At 46.0% G+C, this 22633-nt stretch overlaps 1 protein-coding gene across 1 annotated transcript; it reads right to left on the bottom strand.

The window, feature by feature from the left end:
- Window positions 1-1810: 1810 nt before the first annotated feature.
- Mfsd9 (major facilitator superfamily domain containing 9) lies at window positions 1811-22187 on the bottom strand. The gene is made up of 6 exons (XM_057751266.1): window positions 22013-22187; window positions 17787-17874; window positions 16564-16607; window positions 11989-12118; window positions 8780-8989; window positions 1811-4801 (listed from the first exon to the last, which is right to left on the bottom strand). The coding sequence occupies exons 1-6, from the start codon at window positions 22148-22150 to the stop codon at window positions 4008-4010; spliced, it is 1404 nt and encodes a 467-aa protein (XP_057607249.1). The 5' UTR covers window positions 22151-22187; the 3' UTR covers window positions 1811-4007.
- Window positions 22188-22633: the final 446 nt, after the last annotated feature.

Below are 22633 nucleotides of genomic sequence, written 5' to 3' on the forward strand. Positions count from 1 at the left end.
CCTAGAAATTATCAACATGAGTTTGTGATGCGCGCCATTGTGAGTGGAGTGATGGCTAGCTTGTCCTAAGCCACTCTGTGCTTTGTCCCTGTGCACCTACCTGGACGTTAGGGTCTTAGCAGCCATCAACTGTGCTGATAAAATGCATTGCTCATGTTCTTCTAGGCCCCACTGCACTGAGGACACAGTTGTGAGCTGCTGAAGGGAAGCTATAAAGTGCTATAAAGTGCTTGCTGCAAGTGCAAATTTAGGACAAAAGAATAAACCGGTTGGTGAAACAGGGAAAAAGAATCAAGATCATGCTACATTTGCTTTACTGCCTAGAACTGGAAACATTATAACAGTTGGGGGTGGGGGAGGGGGGTAAATGGGTGTCTGTTTAAGTGAAACCAGGCTATGTGAGGTTTGACACTGCCAATCATCCCAGGGATGTCCTTTGGGGGTCTTAGGACTATCGTTTGACTGGAGGGTGTGTAGGGCATTCGGTAATGAGTCCGAGACAAGGCTGAAGAAAGGTTAGCTCTGCCCATGTCCACAACTGCCACCTTCCATTTTAATTGCATTCATTTTCCTTCAGTGTACGCGCAGAATTTTTATTTACGATATAATAGTTTAAATCGACTGATAAAAACACAATGTTTCCATTATTGCAATCTAGAATTTTTATCTTCTACCATTTTTCTGTGTGCTTTTGTTCTGTCTCCACTGCTGTGAGGACGCACCCTAACGGGAAAGCAAGTCATGGAGGAAAGAATCTGCTTTACATTTCCACATCCTTGAAGGAAGTCAGGACAGGAATTCAAACAGTGCAGGAAGCAGCTGACGCAGAGGCCATGGAGGAACACTGATTACTGGCTTGTGGTGCCGCACTTGTCCCCCATGGCTTGCTGGGCCTACTTTCTTATAGCACCCAGGACCACCAGTCCACAGATGGCACCACTCACATGGGCTGAACTCTCCCACACTAGCCACTAATTAAAGAACGCTCCACAGGTTTGCCTACCAATTGATCTTACGGAGGCAATTCCTTTTTCTTACATGACTTTGGCTCGCACAGATTTCTTCTCCTGGCCTCCTGATATCCACACAGCCATTTGTCCCTCCTGGCGTCACATGGATCACTTTATCATGTCCACACTGCTTTCGTCTCAGCATCTACGTACCTCCTACTTCAGCCAGATGATCTTATTCAAATCATGTGTTTGAGAGCAGTGGTCCATATCAGCCATAAAACGATTCTGCCGAGCATGGCAAGTGAACTCCCCGGCCCTCTTCAGATTCTCCCCAGTGATTCTCCATCCTAAGTGTGTTAAGTGTCTGGACCTTGGGGGTCAAGGCATGCAGCCAGGTAGAGAACCAGCATTATCTTGTCCCCCCCACACCCTTTGGTGGGCTCTAGAAAGTACGATGTACAGGTCAGTGTTCAGGCCAATCAGTTTAGGGCTAAGCCTTCCAAAAACGTCTCCCTGGTCTCCATCTTTTTCTCATCCCTCTGAATTGAGCTGGGCACCTTCTGCTTTGTGGGAAAGCCGTGCCTTCTGAAACATGGGGATTCATGGGAGCCCTGTTGCACGGCATTCACCTGTGGCTGGCATGCGGCAGCGGGGGAGTAGCTCCCTTCATAAACACTCTATATCTCTAAAGGAAATTTCCACGCAGCTCCAAGTTAAACTGTATGAAGGCATTTTTCACTTATACAGGAACAGATTCATGTAGCTCAACCTACTACCTTAGAGAAGACTGTGGACGTCACGCAAGAGACTTTAAAGAACACAACATGAGCATTAACCAATAAGGTTTAATTTCCCTGAGATTTTATCCCACAAAACATATAAATGCCATTCACCAGACCAGTGGCCACCAAAGCTTTCTGTGTAAACAAATCAGCTAGCCAGCTCCTCAGAGTGGTCCCTGGCAGGAATGTGCTGGGGCTGGATCCTGGGCATATCGCAGGGCATGGTGGTCCATGGACCACACTCTGGACGGGACACCAGACAAGATGAAATGTGAGAACACATTGACAGAAGGAGAGCAAACAAACAATCAGACAAACAACCGCCAGATCAACAAATCACTAAAGTCACTGTTAGAGGATACCAGCGTTTCTCCAGATACTGGGCTGATTCTGGATTTCAGGCTCTCCATGTCTCTTATTAATTTTAAAGCCTCATTGATTTTACAGATTCAACTTAAATAATAAAGTGCTATGGTTTTAAGAAACAAACATGGCTACCATAAGCATTTGTAAGACAAACAAACAAAAACAAAAGAAAAAACCCACTGTCTCTGAGAGTGCAAACAGTCTTTGGAGAACACTTCTGAAACCTTACTTCATTACCTTATAAATAACGATTCACTTATTGTCCTTCTGAGCCCAGTCTCCAAGACACTCAGATGCTGCACGAGGGCATGGCCATTCATACCATGCTTTGGTCTCTTAAGAGGTTTTAGATCCTGTGTTAAACTCACAGTGGAAACATCTTTAAACAGAACATTTTTTTTTTCTGCAGCCAAAGAGGAAAAGCTGAAAAGTACTTTCAACTGTCATAAATATTTGAGTTTATCCTACCTACAACTTCTAAAACTATGGAAACACCTTCTTCTGATTTATAAATAGTAAACATTAGAGTTATAAAATATTAGTGCATTAAAATGCCACTCACTATTACGTGGTATGTGAGGGTAAAAATGGGCAAAATATACTAGTGGGATAATCAGGAGGATTAAAAGGAATGTGAATTTGGGGTGTTCGTGAGAAGGTGGGCCCCTAACTAATGCTCCTAAACAATCACTGGAACCCCAGTGGTCAACCGGTTGGCCCATGTGACTCTGTGAAGCCTGAGACGCTTCTGGGCCTCTCTTGGGTGCTGGGACAGTGGTGGCTTGAAGTCACAGGGAAGGACACATCCACACTCCCAAAAATCAACCTGGCTTTTCCCAGGCACCAGAGTCAAATGAAATAAAGTATTCAATGCCTTTCAAAAGCCCCAGGAGAGCCTGTCTTTCCCTGGTTTGGGATAGCCTTGACTCTTTCTCTGTGTAGAACGTTTATGCCAATACCACTCTTGTTTTTCCCTCCACTACCAGCCAGCATGTTAACACCACAAGGACCCAATTCCTCAGAGCCCAAGCTTGCAGATCAGAGATCTTCCCAAAGTCCAAAGAGACTTGGTCCCAAAGAGCAGAGAATGCCGCCTGGAGAGCTGCTGCTTTCTAACGCAGACTGGTTCATGAGGGGCGGAAAAGGTGGTTTACCACAGTGCAAGCATAAGTGTGGGGGTGCATGTTCGGTTAGCTATAAAAACAGCACAGTCCCTAGCTTTTACTTTAATCAAAACGAGTTAAGTCTATCAGCCCTCCCCTGTCCCTCGCACCCATGAGAAATGACCACCAGTGTTTAAAACCCCACATCTGGCCTTGAAAGGCCTGTGCATCTATGTGTCTGGGGGTGAGTTCAGCATCTGAGATTTTACCAGTGGAGAAAGCAACAGCTTGATTTAAATAAAGCGGCTCCTCCAGTCTCTGGGATTTTGACAGAGAAGCGAGTTTTGGCTTCTGGGTTTAACAGAAAATCTGAATTGCACCAAACTGACCAACATGAGATGAACTTGGCCGCTCTTTTTCACTGGGACACTGCTTCTTCCATGGTGGCTCTCCCATCCTCCCGCAAGCCAGTTGCCCCCTCCCACCACCGTTTTCACTGCTTTGCAGCTGCTGCCTTTCCAGGAAGCAAATGTTAACTCTACTGGCCCAGGTGGGAAGAGAAGCCATTCAGGTAAGTTTTGAATACCGATGGGATGCTGGGCCGAGCTGTGCTCAACCTAAACTTTCCAGTCTGTGGCTGACTTGTGGCGGTCCTGCTGGTATCCCTGGGCATGTGAGGGCTGGCCGCAGCCATGACTGCACTTAGACGAGGCGCCCTCCCTGAAGCGCCCTTCTGACCAACCAGTCTTTGTCCCTGATTTGACCGCTTCTAACTCAGCTTCTCTAGGTGCTCCCGATCCGCCCTACTCCCGTTTTAGTTTCTCACTCCCGTGCCCACTGGAATGAGGTTTGTTTCGTGACATGATTAAAACCGCCACCAGGGCTAAAGCAGCACCCAGACTTGGGGGGCCGCAGGGGCTGAGCTCCTGGGCAACCCCTGAGAGGAGAGGAGCAATGACACGAGCCACTGCGGTCACGGACTGGCCCACACCTATGACGGTGCCGCTGGCCTGGGCCCCGCCAGCACTCAGCTGGAGGTCAGTGATGCAGGTCCTCCCAATGGAGGTGGAGAAGGACAGAAGCGTGGAGGAAAGGACCACCACATGCATGGTGCCGGCCACGGAGTAGAGTAACAGCAGCAAGCAGGTGAGGGCACTGGAGTGCAGCAGGACCATGTGTGAGTTGTGCTTGTACAGTCGGAGAATGGGCCCCAAGGCGAAGCCAGCCAGGGTGCCCAGAGCACTGGTGTAGCTGATGAGGTAACCGGTGGTCTTCGGTCGCACCCCAAATCGCTCGTCCAGGGCCAAGACAAAATTACTGTAGTACAGCATGACAGCCACCCCCATCAGCAAGCGTACGAGAAATATGTCCCACAGTGCAGAAAATAGGAGGCTCTTCATGTCCTTCAAGGCCGACATGACTTCAAGCCAAGGCTTCTGCACTTTCTTCTCGCTCCTCCTGGCCTTAGCAGGGGTGGCTGCTCCCTGCGTTGTACCTGCTGACTCTCTGGGCACCGTAGTGTGCTTCTCATCTGAGCTCCAAGCATCCTCTGTGCTCTTGAGGGTTGTTTCTCTCCAAGGCAACACCCAAACGAGACCTAATAACACGGCAAGAGACCTGTTAACATGGCCAGTGTGCTGAATTCTGATGGTGGCTCCGTAAAGGAGTATTATATGAGATCACTCACCTGTACTTTATACTACATTTACTTGGTTCTTGATTCCAGCTTCCCCACCATTCTCACAATTCTGCTGTGGCACCAGAACCCCGGCAATGGACTCTTGAGCTCTATAAAATCTACTGAAACTACACACAAAACAGTCCATCTTCCCAGCTCAGGTGCTGGCTTCTCCTGTCCCATCACTTCGTAGCAATGTTCTTACATGCATTAGTATAGATATAAATGCTTTTCTCAACAAACTTTCTAATTACCCAATTCCCTGTCCACTCTTCTGTCCAATCGTATGAGCACACACAGTTTACAGACTGCTTTTACAGTGTGCTACTGACATCAGAAATGCACAAATAGACCAGCCAAAGCTCTGTGAAAACCCTGCCTTCATAAAACCCATAAATGGAGATTCAGACAAGTCAATGGGCAAATGGCTTACAATGTAAGGGCCAAGCTGACAGAGGGACAGAATGCTAGTACAGCCATGATGGGCTGTGGCCAACGGCCAGGAGAGAGAGCTGGAAAGCAGTGGCTATCAGAAAACACCAGCTGGCTTCTTCTCCACCTGGGGTCACCAGGTGTTTTCACAGATCACACCTGCAAAACCACAGAGTGCCATGCACAGGGACCATGACACCCAACCTTAGGCAGCAGATAAGATCGCCATTCAGACGAGCCGACCACTGACCCCCTGACTGGCACGCTTCTGCCTTGAGTCTTTTAAGGAACTCTTAGCCATCCATGCTCAGAAAATTCCTTAGAGTTGAGCCCATGTCCCTATTCTAAGACAGTTTTCCAAGCTTATCTTTTAATGGTCTTTCTGTACTCCGAGTTCAGTCTGACCCAATGGGTGCTTCACATTGTTTTCAACAGCCGCATGAGTCCATGGCTTTGTCCAATACTGTGTAACGATTTCAGTCAGGAACACTTTCACGACAAAAAAGGAACCGCAATAAATCATAGACCTGGGTGGTTTTTTAGCCCACTCTTACCTTTAAGAGGGCCATTTTATCAAGGAATCCTCATAGAAACACAAAAAAGTATTGTTGAGAGTCTCAGAATAAAAGTAGAATTAAAATAATAAAATAAGGGGCTAAGGGTGTAGCATAGTTAATAGAATGCTTGTCTAGTGTGCACAAGGCCCCGGGGTTCTATCCCAACATGAACTGGAGATGGTGACACACACCTGGAATCCCAGCATCCAGGGGACATGGGCGGGCAGGAGGATCAGAGTCATCTTGAGCTACATAACAAGTTGGAGGTTAACTTGGGCTACAAGAGACCTTGTCTCAAAATCATGATGATGATGATGCTTGGGCAAAACTGCTTCTGTGCAAAGTCTCCCTGGTTCCTGTAGCAAGGCCATGAGTTCTGCTAGCGCACAGTAGGTGAGAAAACAGAAGAGACACTCTAACATTTGCATGAATAAACAGCAAGGCAGGAAATGAGTGTGAGTCTGGTAGGTACCACAGCCTGCTTTCCTAGCTGGAAAAGCACCAGTTAGAGCAGAAAGTCTGAGGGCAGTCCCAGAATGGGAAAACCAGAGGCTGCCCAGGTAAAGGCACCAGGACTCTCTGTCCCAGAGGCTGCCCGGGTGAAGGCACCAGGACTCTCTGCCTAGCCTGGTCATTTTCCCATGTCTTTGGTATGCCCTGCCTTGCCTCAACATGCCTAGTCCCAGATGTTTAAAGTGGCAAGAAAGAGATCTCTAGTACATCAGTCACTGTGGCTGGGAATGCGTGCAACTCCACATTCCTAATAGACCCACATCTGTCTACATGTTTATGAGGCCTAATCCCAAGCAGCACTTTTACTGGGCTCCAAAGATATAGAACGTAGTTCTCCACAGAAAACAGCCACCACCTTCACCAGGTCAGTTGTGTCCTCGTGCAAGAATTCACCACACGCAAACATGCAGTCATGCACGCCGGTCAATAGCAATCAAAAAGAAGCTGCTATCATTTTGACAGTGAGCAGAGGGGACAGGGAAGGGCTGGGAGGAGGAAAGCGAAGGGGGAAGAGATCTAATTACATTTTAATTAAAATGTACTTTTCAACAATATTTTAAAAAAGCATGAAACGGAAACAGTAACGGAATTTTGGAAGTGCTATGAAGGATCCTTGTCTGGTTTTGTTCAGAATGAACAGGCAAAGACAAGTGAGGTGAATGACTGAGAAGAGAAGGACCAGAAGAAGAGAGCTGGGAGAGACACATGAAAATAAAATGTGCCTAGCAGAGGACGGACTTGGTGCAAAGCCTTCCTGTGGGAGCCGCCTGCACTTGTGAGGTAGGCCAGGAAGGCTGCATGGCCGTGCAGGTGGCAGAGGCCATCACCATGAAGGATAAATAAAGCCATGACGCCGAAAAGGGGGCATTAAGGGGATTGTGGCAGGAAAATGTATAGCTGCTGTTTTAATCTTCCATATTTTATTGAAAAACTTAACAGTTCTATTAAAAATAGAGATGTTTTCATATAACTTATAATAACTAAGATAATACACATTGTGCAAGATAATGGAATTGGTCCCTGTCTTATGCCACACACAAAAGTGAGTTCGAAATGGATTAAAGATGAAGGAAAAGGGAGGCAGGTGGCTTCTGAGAACTGGGCTTGGCATTGGTGTTTCTGGGTATGCTACCAGTAGGACAGGCAACCAAAGCACAAAGGGGCAGTGGACGTAGAGCAAACCAAAGCCCTTCCGCACAGCAGGAGAAACAGTCTCTGAAGGCAAAGGGCAATGTAAAGAATAGCTGTTATTTCCAGCTCCATTATCTGGTGATAAAAAAGTTAATATTAAGTCGGACAAAACCCCAGCATGGACGAAGGAGGTGGGCACAAAGTCCCACTTCAAGTGAGCAGCTACTGGTGACTGCTGCCGGCCAGGAGAGAGAGAGTTTACCCTAAGGGTGCGGCTCCTGGTAGGTCTAACACCCTCCAGTGCACTGACACACTTAAGAGCATACAGGCAGCACTAATGTTTTGTTTTTTTCAATGAAGACACAAGCTGGTTGAGTATGGAATAGGGGATTGTATCTTGGGAGTGATGAATTTTGTCAAAATATAATGTATGGGATTCTTAAACAATTAAATTATAGAACTAATTCATTTGAAAAATAAGTGTTTCCCAGATAGTAGATTGGGAAAATCATCAAAATTTGCCATTTTGCACTGCTGCTTATGGCCTACTTATGTTTTATAATAGTATCCAAAGTATTTCATATGTATAATAATATTATAGTAATTAAACTTTCATAAAGTATTTTTTTAAAGTTAATATACTAGCTATACAACTCAACAGCACAAAGGCAAAACAAAATAAAACAAGATTTAGCAAAAGACTATATGCTTCTCCATCAAATGGTCAGCAAAATGGCACCCAACATCATCAACAAACGGACGTTCAAGTCAAAGCCACAGTAGGATGCTCCCTCCTCCTCTAAGGGTCTATGGATGATCACAGCTACAAAAACAGTGAGAGCGAGGACACAGAAGGAAGGGAAGCCCGCACAGTGCTGGTGGGGACACAAACTCTGTCTGGTCACTGGGAGCAGCAGAGAGCACCTTCAAATTAACATTCATTCTTGAACAATGACTCTGCCTAGTCTACTCTTAGTAATATTATTTTATTAATGGGTGTGTGAGTGTATGTGTCTGTATGAGTTGCCCTTGCACAGTGAGGCCCACGGGGTCAGAAGAGGATGCCACATTCCTTGGAGCTCAAGTTACAGAGAGCTGTGAATCACCAATACAGCTGCTGGGAATCCTACTCTGGTCCTCTGTGAGGGCAGGAAGAGTTCTTCATCCCCGAGCCATTCCCCTAGCCATAAATTGGCCCATTCTGTATTAATAAAAATTACAAGAAGCTAGAAGTAGGTAGACTGGGTGCATGTGCTTAACTCACCAGCATTGAGAAGGAAGACAGAGCAGCAGATGAGAGCCGTCACGTAGAATCCACCGTCCAGCTCCGTCAGATACCCACCAACCACAGGGCCCAGGATAAAGCCTATGCCCGAGGCTGTGTTGAACTGTCCCAGGACCAGGGGTCGCTCCTTCTCTGTGACCAGGTCAGAAAGCAGTGCCCTGGAGATGGAGAGGGTGTGTTTAAAAATACCTGCAAGGGAGAAGAAATGTGCTCTGTAACTGTCGGCACTCTGGAGGGGCTGACCCCTCTCTACTACCCTTCCTCCCTGCCCCAAATGGAATCCCTGCTACCTTTTTCTCTGGACCACTATAGCCGGCAGAACTCATGCCATTATAAATGAAATCCAAAGCCAGAGCCAATAATGGTTGGCCACCTAGTCTCTAGCACTGAGTACCTTAGACTTCAGCTTGGCTGTATCTTGTAATGGTACCCCAACCATTCCTTGTTATCCATTTGAAATTCCTGGTGGCTGTTAGGTCTCGGGTAGTCCAAATATCCATACATGAGCTCAACGTGAGCTACAGGAAATATTCTGGCAGTTAAATAAAAGTGACTTGTGAAGAAGTTCCCATCTGCCAAAGGAGTCATTTCCTTACTTCTGGCAGAAGGGACAAATGGCTTCCTGTGGTTCATGTTCAAACAAAGCCCATGCTGGCCTCCAGGCTTCCCCAGTACCGTAAGCACCTGCTAGACACACCAAAGTTCATGCCAGCACCTACTTCCGTCGTTTTCCTGCGAATGGCAAGATTTTCCCCAGTGCCCCACTCTTCTCTCTGTATTCTCCCTTCTTCTCTATCTCTTGCTGTCCTTTACTCTCCTCTACTCAATCTCTATCTTACTATCTCCACTATTCTCCCCCATTCTCCTGGAGCCTCCAGCCTATGTCTCTTCCTGTCTTCTCTGGATATTTTCTCTCTTTTACCTATAATGGGGTGGCTTCCTCATAGTTACCCGGTGAGCACGCCTTCTGCCTCCCTTGCTGCAAACTATTACTGCACACCTACCTATGCCACTACTGATCTCAACCTGTGGATAAAGCAACAACCTAACCAAATGGAGCAAAACAGCAACAATAACAAAACAAACACAAATCGCTAAATCCACCCTCGTGGAACATGGGTTTTTCTTGGGGTAGAATATAGAGAATGCATTAGGAGGTAATGAGGGATATGGGCAGGGATAGCAGAGAGGATACACGTGAGGGGGAACATGAGGCATTTCCATCTAACCAACACCAACTGCCACACCCTCGTAAGACACCAGTGCATATGATGGTGGCTTCATCTAACCAAGGCCAACTGCTTCCTACTAGTCTAAGACTTGTGGATTTGTCTGCCGGCTACCCGATGGCTTCAGCATGACTGTATGCTGCGGAGGATTATCTGACATACATGTGAGGAATACTTATGACCAGACTGACAGACCCTGGGAATGGGTCACCCGCCACTCTGGTCGTCATGTAATACAAGCTAATATAAGCTCCCTGCAGACCGCTGCCCATCATTCCAAGCTGTGACTCAACACAGTGGCCTCCTTCAGCCTCTTTATGGGATTTTGCTTGGCCCAGCATGGTGCTGCCAAGTTTACTCCAAGTTTCTGGTTCAGAATGAGAATATGTGCACTGGACACACTGGACAGCTCTTCTGGAAACAAACTTACAGATCCCTTTTAGAATTACTTAGCATATTTCTAGCCTTGTTCTCTGAAGTATGAAGAAGGGCTGGGCTGGGAAAAAAATTCAGGACCTCTTTAAGGGACTTCATGCATTTCTTTGAAATCATAGCCATGCTGGCTTCACCTTGTGACGGAAGGACTACTGGGTGAGTGCAGAGCTCTTTAGAGGCTGGGAACGGAAGGACAGATGTCTAGTGCAGGCACAACATCGGGATAACAGGATCCGAGTCTACAACCCACTGCAAAACCAGAAGCCTGGCAACGTTCCCAGCACTCCCTCTCATTCATGATCCCCAGACACTGGGAAGGGTCGGGGGGGGGGGGGGGCATGAAGGAATCTAGTACTACTCCTGTTTGCAAAGACCATGATGTCCATGCATTAGAAACATGGCTGATTGGACTGGGCCACTCATACCAAGGGAAAATAATCTCACCCTCCTCTTAAATCTCTACCTGCTTTGCAAACAGATTTAGGTTCTCACTCGCCTCCCTACAAAGTTTGTAGAGAACTAGGAAGAGGACGTGAGAGACAATGGTAGAGTATAGTGAGGTGCAGTCCTGAGAGGGACACGGCACACAAACAATAGCATAATAAGTGCACACAAAGATACGTGTGAACAGACGCTAACTACACTCTTGAATGGAGTGCTGGGGTGTGTGAGGATCGTGGACCACATTTAAAGAACTTGTAAATGTAAAGCCGACAGCAAAACCGCTGATTTAAATGCGGGAGGTGCCTCCACAGCTTTCGTGTTCTGAGTGCAGGTCAGAGAAATGGCACGACGATTTTGCTAGTGGTGGAGCGCTCTGCTCTCCGGGGTGTTAGTGTGGAGCAAGTAGCTGGCTTAACGAGGGCCTTGTGATGAGGGTCACGACGTCTGTCCATGCTACACTAGCTAGGGAAAGAAAACTGGTGAGATGCGGGGCTCTGGACACTAAGAAAGGCAAGGAGGGATACAGTTTCCATAGCGGTTTCCACACACCGCACACCTAACAGTGCGGTTTCCAAGAGTGGGTAAAACATCTCAGGGAAGATGACAGCAATTCCACGGTGTCAGCAACAGTCAAGAGCAGTCTGGAGGGAGGGGGTCAGCTGCAGGTCCTCCGCACATAGAAATGCAGACTCTCCTTCAGACAGCAGTCTGGTTTCCAGAGGGCTGCACCACTCAGAGCGAATCACAGTGTGGGCCCAAAGACATCTCACATGCTCTTAATTGTCTGAACAGACATGGAGAGGGAGGGCAACGGGGAAGAGACAGGTCAGGTGCGGCAGAGTCATGCATACTAACAAATCTCTGATAGGCTCTGACCTGAGCTATGGTGGGAGCTTTGGGTAAGCTACCAGAGGGTCTGTCAATAAATGCTCAATAAACAGCAGCCACTGCTCTAACGGTTACTGGTGTCACTATTACTGCCATTGGTCTCTGAAGCTCAGCTCTGACTGAAGAGGCATTATTAAGCAGGCTCAGGTTTCTATAGAGAAATTTACTTCTGGGGGGTGGGAAAGAACTCACCCACAGGGACTCTAGCCAGAGTAAACAGGAACACGTTGGTGGATACTCCAAGTAGGAGATAACCCCCGGCACTGAGCAGAATGCACGCCAGCAAGGAGAACCGTCTTCCAACCACATCACTCCAGCAGCCCTGACAGGAACAAGCAAAGGTCTCCAATAGCAACCACCACCCTACAGATACCAGTACAATATGGGCCATGGAAATGTCAGGGAGTGGGATAGGGATACGGTCCTGCCATGGCATGTACCACACATGCTACTTTCTCTAGCCCATCCCACAAGGTGAGTGACACAAAAATGCCACATCCAACAAGATGCCTGATGATCTAGTGGCTGAGAGATTCACTGGAAGGCAAAATGCCAGGCTAGATTCCAAAGCCTCATTTTTGTCTTCATTTTTATTGTTTTATGCAGCTACACTCCCCAGAAACGAGGTTGTTTAAAAAATCCTGAAAAAGAAAGTGAATAGGGAAAAAAAAAAAAAAAAAAAAAAACAACAACAAAAAAAAAACCTTCATGGTCCCAAATCTATGCAAGCACAGGCCAGAGTGGGAGAAAGAGGGCCCAGAGAGGGTGGTCTTGCCCAGGGTGGAGGGCAAGGTGGTCAGGGGTCCAGTTCCAGGTCTAATTGTTCTTATACTTCCTCCATTCCCTCACAGCCTCACCCCAGCTAAAAAATATAGCCCGCCTTGTAGCAGGATGAAGTGCCAGTCAGAGTGTACCAAATCCCTGCCTGGGGCTTAGGCAGCTTGTTAGCTCTTCCTTCTCCTCCTCCAGGTTAGTACATCACCAAGGTGTGGGACCTGAGCAGCTCTGTAAGCTACAGGAGAGTTAGAGAGTACTTCCTCCATCCTTGCTGGAAGGGGACTGGCACTGTGCCCTGCTTCCCTCAAGATTTAGTTAGGAGCCACCCTCCCCACCCTCCCCAGTTATCCACGGAACCTCAGCCCACCACTCTTCTTGCCAAAAGCCAAACACACCTGTTCACCTTAGGAACTCAAAATGTGAATTTAAAGATAGAAACAGTTACTAAATCTTCACAGTGCTCTGTAAAACATTCCAGTGGTAAATCCTGCCCCAATACAAACATCCTACAAATGCTATCAATCCCTTTTCCCCAGTCTTTACTTCAAAGGGTTTCAGAGATGGCTCGACATTCTTCCAAGCATGGGACTACCTTGTGTCATGGGTTAGTGGTATAATCAGATAGTTCTACACCCTGGGTTCTGGGCCAAGCTGTCCGGGCTCAACCTTGATCACTTATCACTCCCTATACCATGACCTGAGACATAGGCTAACTTCACTAACCCTCCGTTTCTCCACCATTAATATCTACACCAGCAACTATCTGCTCCCTCAACACTTACCACAAGGTTAGCATGAAATGACTGCTCTCTAAGGAGGGTCAGGACAGTCACAGTTCCGGTCTGACTCCTGGATAGCCTTAAAGACCTAACCTTCATCAGGCGATGAAAGGAGACAGAGATCCACATTGGAGCACCGGACTGAAATCTCAAGGTCCAAATCAGGAGCAGAAGGAGAGAGAGCACGAGCAAGGAACTCAGGACCGCGAGGGGTGCACCCACACACTGAGATAATGGGGATGTTCTATGGGGAACTCACCAAGGCCAGCTGGCTGGGTCTGAAAAAGCATGGGATAAAACCGGACTTGCTGAACATAGAGGACAATGAGGACTACTGAGAACTCAAGAACAATGGCAATGGGTTTTTGATCCTACTGCACATACTGGCTTTGTGGGAGCCTAGGCAGTTTGGATGCTCACCTTACTAGACCTGGATGGAGGTGGGTGGTCCTTGGACTTCCCATAGGGCAGGGGACCCTGGTTGCTCTTAGGGCTGACGAGGGAGGGAGACTTGATTGGCAGAGGGGGAGGAACATGGGAGGCGGTGGCGGGGAGGAGGCAGAAATCTTAAATAAATAAATAAATAAATAAATAAATAAATAAATAAATAAATAAAAGAATTCTAAATAGAGAAAAAAAAAAGACCTAAAGTCTCTCTCTAAGGACAGTTAAGAGGATTAAATGAAGTACTTACTCTGAACAGGGCCTCACATTTATAAATGCCTGATAATCCTAGTTACTTTTTATGAAAATGCATAACCTCAAAAATTTACCTAATTTAACAAAGCACATACACCCTTCCTTTGTCATGATCTGTTCTTAAAACCTTTTTATAAAATGTGCAACTAAAATACATATATGTTCTTATGAAATTATTGGTCAAAGGGGGCATTTAAACTATGCATCCAACTACCTTAAAGTTCACTATGGAAAGTTTTTATTAAACTCCAGCCATACGATATATGAGATGTGCTCTATAAGTAATATATTAATGCCCATAATGAGAAGTCAATATAGAACTGCAGGTATGGGCAGAGTTGGCAACAAAATCTCACATTCAGAAATGCCAGTTCTGTGCCAGCTGCTCTGATAGGCACTAGAGATAAAAATCAATGGATTAATCCTGCCTGATCTTCATCCTAGGAAACCAGAGGTCAGCAGGAGGGAGGAGAGGAGCATTGTAGGACTAGCCTGCACCACCACCTCTACCCAGAGATCTGAGATCCAGACACAGGAAAACTTGGGGATTAAATTTACAAATGAAGCAGTGGAGGATTGGTTAAAATTCCCTACATCTTTTCCTCACATGAGTGTGAGACACACCTTCTCCCACTAGCAAAGTAATGGCCAGTGACTTTTAGGGGAAAAAAATAACATAATTTCATTCTGGAATCTGAGATTAGATGATAGAGTCAAATTACGTAAAGCCTGTGAGTCTTAACTTCCTTCAATTATAAAAGGGAGCTAGGAACTGGAATGTTACAAAATCAAATGAGAATAAACTTGAGTGTTATGTAAATTTAACATTTTAGAAGATGCACTTATTTTTGTTTTATGTGCCTGAGTGTTTTCCTTGTATAGATGCCTGTATCACATGTGGGCGCAGGGTCTGAGGAGGACAAAAGGCATTGGATTGGGCTAGGCACAGAGGCACATGATGCTACTCCCAGCACTTGAGAGGCAGACAAATCTCTGCAGGTTCAAGACCAACCTGGTCTACCTAGGGACTTCCAGGACACAAACAGTTACACAGAGACTACCTGTCTCAAAAGAAAAAAATAAACACACACAGAGAGATTGTATTCCATGGAAATGGAGTTCCAGGCCAGGCAATTTTGAGCTGTCTGTCATGTAATGCTAAGAGCTGAGGCCCAAGCCGGGCAGTGGTGGCGCACGCCTTTAATCCCAGCACTTGGGAGGCAGAGGCAGGCGGATCTCAGTGAGTTCGAGACCAGCCTGGTCTACAAGAGCTAGTTCCAGGACAGGCTCCAAAACCACAGAGAAACCCTGTCTCGAAAAAACCAAAAAAAAAAAAAAAAAAAAAAAGAGCTGAGGCCCAGGTCCTCTGAAAGTGCTCCCAACTGCTGAACCCTCTCTTCAGTACCTACAAGTTAAGGGTCTTAAAACTTAAATGAAAGATAAATCAGGGAGTAATTATTTACCTATTTAATAATTTATTATAGAATCCTATTCAATTTCTTTTAAATTTACTTATCCCTTAACAAGGAAGCAACAAGGAAAACACAAGTCTACTAAATGTGAGATTCCAGCCTGCTGCTTCAATCAGCCATAGCTGCCAATCTGTGAGAATAAGTAGATGACTATGAACTCCCAACTGATGGACCCTGGGGTCTCCAGCATGCCCAGTGGACTGGTTTAGGGAGACAGTCAGGGATGTTCAATGACAGTCTCTGGAAGAGGGAGAAAATCAAATCCCCCTACTCCATATTTTGGATCCAACCAATACATGAAAGTGGTTTCTGCCAAGTGCTCTCATATACAAGGAGGAACTTAGCTCAGTGTACACACTTCCATACAGAATGCTGGAAATGCAGGCGGGTTTGACTCATGTCGATTACGTAAAATGAATAATTAGGTGGTAAATTCTGTTTGCATTCTTTTCTCCAGTCTAAAAATCATCCCTGGATCACAGGGATGGCATATTATAAATGTAATCCTCCTTCTCCCCAAGGTGTACTAGTGGCTCAGTGTGCCTTGCAGAAGATGCCATTTGAGTCTTTGAAGCACGCAACTTCCCATAGGACAAAGAAGGGCAGAGAACAGGATTCTAGCCTGCCTCCTATCTTCTAACCATCTGTACATCCACTACTCAGTAACCCTCAAGCCTCCCTCCCATTTTATAAGCGCCATGTGGATGATCCCCAGTGGTATGTGACTATGTGCTGGAGATGGGCTGCCAGATAGAGCAGAACTTGATGAAGGATAATGTACCACAGAGGTACTGGATGGAAGATAACATACCACGGAGGTACTGGATGAAGGATAATGTTCCACAGAGGTACTGGATGGAGGATAATGTACCACGGAGGTACTGGATGGAGGATAATGTACCACAGAGGTACCGGATGGAGGATAATGTACCACGGAGGTACTGGATAAAGAATAATATATACCACAGAGGTACTGGATGGAGGATAATGTACCACAGAGGTACTGGATGGAGGATAACGTACCAAAGAGGTTAACTTACCACAAAGGTGCTGGAGAAGAACTGCAAAATGCCGTAAGATGAGCCTGAAAGACAATCAGTGAGGTTAGGAAAGGCAGCTGGTGTGGCTAGATGACTGTGGCAACAATCAGGGAGAAATCAGCAGAAAACTAAGGGGAAGGGGAGCTAAATTGCTCTACACCTTTCTGCAAAAATTTTAAAAGCCTTCAAAATAAAAACGAGAATAAGCAAGGGCCAGTCTTAGGGACCCTGAACCTAGTGCTGGTCTTAGTAAAAACCGAAATACTGGAAAAACAGGACTGGGCGCTGAATTTTTAACACCAGCTCATCATTCATGTGTGTGTGTGTGTGTATTAAGCATTTTAGAGATTAGAACATAAGTGAATCCATTATATTCGTAAATGGAAATGCCGCAAATAATACATGGAAACAGCAACAACACAGAACAGTTAAAAATGAGCAAAATTTAAAGAGAAGCTTTAGTTATATAACAAACTTACAAATTTTACAAAGTTATTTCCCTTCCTTTATTATGTAACAGACCCATTCAGTTTTTCCTAAAGGTCTATACACTACCAGGTGGTCAGCATAATTCAATGTACATATCTTGAGGGAAAAAACAGACAGAGAGGGATCAAACTATAACCAGGTGATGTAGAAAACTGCCTGATTTCTTCTCCAACTTGTGAAGGATTTAAGGGCTGTGAGCATTATGGGTTTTTCAGTATTTAGCATGCACAGTTCTAAGCCCTGGATACTCCTGCCTCTTTCACAAATGAATAAATTTGGGATGGAATTGCATGCTGCGTGGGCAGAAACTCCATGAGCTTCTGAGATGTGCTAGTGGTATGGGAAGTCGGGAACTAGTTTCCCAAGGAGGTCACTGGAACCCTTTGCATCAGGTACGGCTTCCATACATTGTCCCTGTGGTCTCTTACTAAGTTCCAGAACTATGTTTGTTGACAGGAAGCCATGCCTCACCTTCAACATACACAGCCCAAACTCCCAGAGGCCCAGGAAGCAGAGCTTCCATCAGGATGGCAATAACTTAAGTCTCAAAGCCTTTCTGAATACAGGTGGTCTGGGAACAGATGAATCCCATTTACTCCAGTGTGATACTCAGGGATGTTCTGCAAAGTCAATTCATTTCCTGTTTCCTTTTGGATGATAACTAGTCAAGGGCTGAGTTATTTCAGAGGATCTGAAATTGTGTGCTTTGCAAATCAACAGTATTAGACACTTACCCACCACTCCAGCAACTATAGGACTTACTCCAAGGGACTTGACATGAAGACTCAACAATGGGACAACCATACTGACACCAAACAAATCCTGTGAGAAACCAAAACCCACAGGACTTCAGTTAGTACTGAAGCTTAGCCGCGCTTAAACTGGTGATTCTAAAACTGTAAGTCAGTTCCAAACATCAAACCCACATCTAAACTTTTCAGAAAAGAAGAACCATTAACAGTAGGGCCACAGCAACCAGGTGTATGATAGAATCCAGGTAAGTCTAAAACCTGTGCTGTCTGGACACACAGGATCAGTTTTCATTAGCATTGCTGCTTCTTTGTGATTGGCCTGAGGAGAATGGGCAACGGAAGTCCCTCCCCTGAAACAAAGCAAGAAAGAACTGAGAAACCACCATGTTCTGTGGAGAAGGATATGGACGGAGGGGCTGTTTGTGTTCATTGGTAAAGTGTTTGGTGCTTCAGTAAAGTGGTGGTGGCGCACGCCTTTAATCCCAGCACTTGGGAGGCAGAAGCAGGTGGATCTCTGTGAATTGGGGGCCAGCCTGGTCTACAGAGCTAGTTCCTGGAAAGGCACCAAAGCTACACAGAGAAACCCTGTCTCGAAAAAGAAAATAAATAAATATAAATATAAATAAAAACAAACAAACAAATCCCTCCAGTTACCAAAAGAAATTAATGGGACTTTTCTTTAAAGTCTGTACTTTTTGAGACAGTCTGTTTTTAAAAATAATTTTTATTCCATCCACAATTCCCCAGACAGTCTTTCTTACTCTGTAGCCCAGGATGGCCTCTTTCCTCAGTCTCCTGAGCATTGATAATATAAGCATGTTCCACCACGCTAGGTTTTAAAATCTGACACATATCAATACTACCTGGCAAGCCCAGGAAAGCATGAGGAAGACAGAATGCTGGTAAAATATTGATATAGACTAAGGTAATTATGAAAATATAGGCTCGTCAGCAAGAGCTGGCGATATTATTTTAGTACCTTGCGAATTTAAAATAACATCATTTTTTACCAGGAACACTGGCTGCAGACTCCTTCTCAGGAAGTTTTAATCTAAAATGTCTTCTCCTTTACTATAATGAGCAGTTCCTTCCTGACCCACACGTCCTATAGAGCCCCATTACCTCCTACACATTGCGACCATTCTTAAGGAAGCCAGCTTGATGGGGCCGCCTAACCTCTCCCTGCGCATCAGCATTTCCCAATGGAAACCGATGAATACTGAATATGTTCAGGCTTCCGGGCCTTTTACAGGGAATGAAACCCTGTAAATGCTGGTGGGCTATCTCAATGAAGATGAACTGTCACCTGCTACAGGCCAGGAAGAGGGAACAGAAACTGATCAAGTGTCTGGAGAAAAGGAAACAAAGTTACAGATCTCAGCACTGCAGACGGACAGTCTTTTTCACCGCCAACCCCAAATGATGACATGGAAACTTCGTACTCATTATGAAAGCTTGGCCTTTAGCTTAGGCTTGTCTCAACCAGCTCTTAGAACTTAAATGAACCCATCTATATTCATCTGCATTCTTCCACATGTCTGTTTACCTCTCTTCCATCCTGTACCTCCTGTTTCCTCTCCATGACCTCTTGAGTCTCTCTCCTGGGCCTAGATTCATCTCTCCCCCTTTCCCTCTCCATCCTGGAAGTTCGGCCTATACCTCCTGCCTAGCTATTGGCCGTTCGGCTGTTTATTAAAGCAATCACAGTGACTTATCTTTATAAGCATAATCAGATATCCTGAAACATTCTCCCTCGACACAGCATCACCTTAGCTTGCTAACCAAAATGAGCCAAATGAAGGACCTTACTGTGCCCCGTGAAACAAATTAAAACCTCAAAATGTCAAGAACAAAAACTAGAACATTTGGCAAATGACTTCTTTAACCTTGTGCTCTTCTTCTTCCAATCAGAAACCTGCTCGCCAAGCCTATGGGGGCTGCTAAATCTATGAAAATCATAAGTAAGCTGTAATAGGTAAGAGGCTTAGATGTTACTTAATAAGACAGCATTAGCTCCTTCAAAGATATATAAAGTTGCATACGATCAAACTCTTTACAACATTTTTCATTGACAAAAAAATCCTTAATCTTTTTAAAAAGTATTTGGAAATCATATGTATTTCTCTCAGGATATGCGCTTTAATATATTATTGCATTTCTCAAAATTTTACATCAGACTAGATTTACCATGTGCACAGCATATGGCAAGCAGAAGAGAGGCTGTGACTATCCAAGTCTGAGTTGGAAGGCTGCACATAATGAATGATGTATGAACTGCTTTATTTCTCTGTAATCCTCAAAGTATTCTGAATTCTGGCTCCTGGTAATTGCTGATACCCTCCGAGTAAAATCTGGATGTTCCAAGTGATGGCCTGAGTCCTTTTCATCACACAAGTAACCTAGGTGCCCTGTGCAGTAGCGCCTCAGTGGTTAGGGATACACATCACCCCAAGTGGATGACACCTCAGTGGGTTGGGGATACGCATCACTAAGTGGATGGCAGTCAACAACCTTTTTTTGGAACAAACCACATTCACTACCTTTGAATTCCACATATGACACACACACACACACACACACACACGGTGTGAGGGAGGTGCTGATGGGACAGCTTGGGCTCTGAGTTAAAGGCGTGGAGCCTAAGTGGGAAATTGTGTCTCAGAGCCTGAAAGCTCACTGTAGACAGAGCCCTCTCTAAGGCATGGTCCTCAGTGTCTCCTGGCTCTGTAGACACAGACATTTGGTGTATTCTGCTTTCCTTCTGGCAAATATTAATTGAACAACCTCTGACAACTGCTGGATACTTTTCAAGCTGAACTGAGACTGTGTCTCTGTTCCTCACCTACACGGTTCTACATCCTAACTCCTAATTCTAGAGACCCATCAGTCGGGGGAGAAATAGGAGGCTCCATCAGGCCACAGAAAAGTTCCTGTCTATCAGGTTCAGTGCTGATCAGATACTAGCCACAAAGCCTTCTACCTTTGACCTCTCAACTAATTGGTTCATTTGCCTGATGAGGAAATACTACCGGGTGCTTCTTCATACTGTTGCCATTCACTGACTTATAACCAGGCCCATTTAACCAAGCAACCAAACCTAGACTTGAAAGAAGAATGAGGGTGAATTAGGGTCCCTGCACTGAAAATGGCCCAAGACTACCAACTTAACATTACCACTAAGACTATTAATTCTCTGGAAGCAGAAGTTGCCTATGACATCAGAGCTCCAGGGTACATACCACATAGCAGAAACTTCATGAATATTAATTAAATTAATAGGAGGATGGATGGTTGGAGCATGAGTTCTTCTTAAGCTTCTCATTTGTACTGGCTGGTTTTTCTGTGTCGACGTGACACAAGCAAGAGTCATCAGAGAGGAAGAAGCCTCAGCTCAGGAAATGCCTCCTTGAGGTCCAGCTATAGGGCATTTTCTCATTTAGTGATCAATGGGGGAGGGCCTCATCCACCGTGAGTGACCCCATCCCTGCGCTACTGGTCCTGGGTTCTATAAGAAAGCAGGCTGAGCAAGCCACGGAAAGCAAGCCAGTAAGCAGCTTCCCTCCACGGTCTTTGCATCAGCTCCTGCCTCCACGATCCTGCCCTGTTTGAGTTCCTGTCCTGACTTCCCTCAGTGATGAGCAGCAAGACTCAAGTGTAAGCCAAATAAACCCTTTCCTTCCCAACTCGCTTTTTGGTCAAGGTGATGGTCCGAGCAATAGAAATCCTAAGACATCATTCTACAAGGGAAAGGACCACTTGTGAGCCAAACCAATATAAGCATGCACATAAATTATAACAAAACAAAACCACGTGCCGTTTTGCCAAAAGGCAGTTGTATGTAATTCAAGGCAACTTCCATTTTTAAACTTCAAGGCTGCCTGTCTAGAGGGGTTCCTCAGCAGGGACTTCCCGACCCCTGCTGTGGAGGAAAGGCCTGTGTCCCCTAATGCCCTAGCCGCCTCCAGCAGCTTCTGTACTCTGCCCTGTACAGGTCTCTGCAAATAACAACTGCAGTCACCCTCCAAAGCGGCTGGGTCAAGGAGTCACACTTGAGGTCAGGGCTGAAAGGGCAAGAAGAGGCACCTTCAGGTTCCTGGCCCGGGATGTATAAATCCCCAGGAACTCGAGGTAAGAGCAGCCCTTCCAGTATCTCTTGTCTGACACAGACTCAGGGCTTTTCCTCAGCCCCAGAGCGTGCGTGCACTCACCAAAAACCCTACCAGGTAGAGAAAGAGCAGGAAGCGGCGGGAGCCCACCGCACCGGAAGCTGCTGTTGCTGTAGCTGAGGTCTCCAAGGCCAGCCCCTGCCCCGTGGCCCCGCGCCCACGATGGAGCCGAAGCGCCATCCTCACGCGCGCAGGGGGTGTGGACGACCCTGCCGATTGCAGGCCACGCCCCCACGGTGGGCACGCTCAGGGTTGGCCACGCCCAGAGCGGAAGCGCTCGATGTGCGCCTGCGCATAAGGAAGATAAGGAAGCTGTGGCGCTGGCTCGCTGTTCCTCCACTGCTGCGCTTGGTACTGCAGGTAGCTTAATTGGAGAACGTAAACAAACGTTTGTGAAAAATGAATGATGCCATCTTTCCTTGATCCCTGATGGTGTAAGGCAGGAGGGGATGTGTCTTTTTGCTAGTAGTAAGTTTTCCTTCGTGGTAGCCCTCTTTGGCTTGAAGTAAGACCCAGGACCTTACTTTCTATTTGGCTTGACAAACTTGGAGCAAGTTTAGGTGGCTGTCGAAGCTTTGCTATGCACTTGAAAAACCATGGGTGGTAATGTAGACCGACTTCTAGATCCGTGAGACGTCTATACAGGATTCGTCAACGCTTTGT

This window comes from Chionomys nivalis, chromosome 19, assembly GCF_950005125.1.
Source record: "Chionomys nivalis chromosome 19, mChiNiv1.1, whole genome shotgun sequence".
In the NCBI taxonomy this organism is placed as follows: domain Eukaryota; kingdom Metazoa; phylum Chordata; class Mammalia; order Rodentia; family Cricetidae; genus Chionomys; species Chionomys nivalis.

Coding starts and splice junctions, on each gene's coding strand:
- Mfsd9 (XM_057751266.1), bottom strand. CDS start 22,150: ATGGCGCTTCGGCTCCATCGTGGGCGCGGGGCCACGGGGCAGGGGCTG. Junction 16,608..17,786: donor TATAGTTGCTGGAGTGGTGG/GTAAGTGTCTAA, acceptor ATTGTCTTTCAG/GCTCATCTTACGGCATTTTG. Junction 12,119..16,563: donor TCTTCTCCAGCACCTTTGTG/GTAAGTTAACCT, acceptor TGTTCCTGTCAG/GGCTGCTGGAGTGATGTGGT.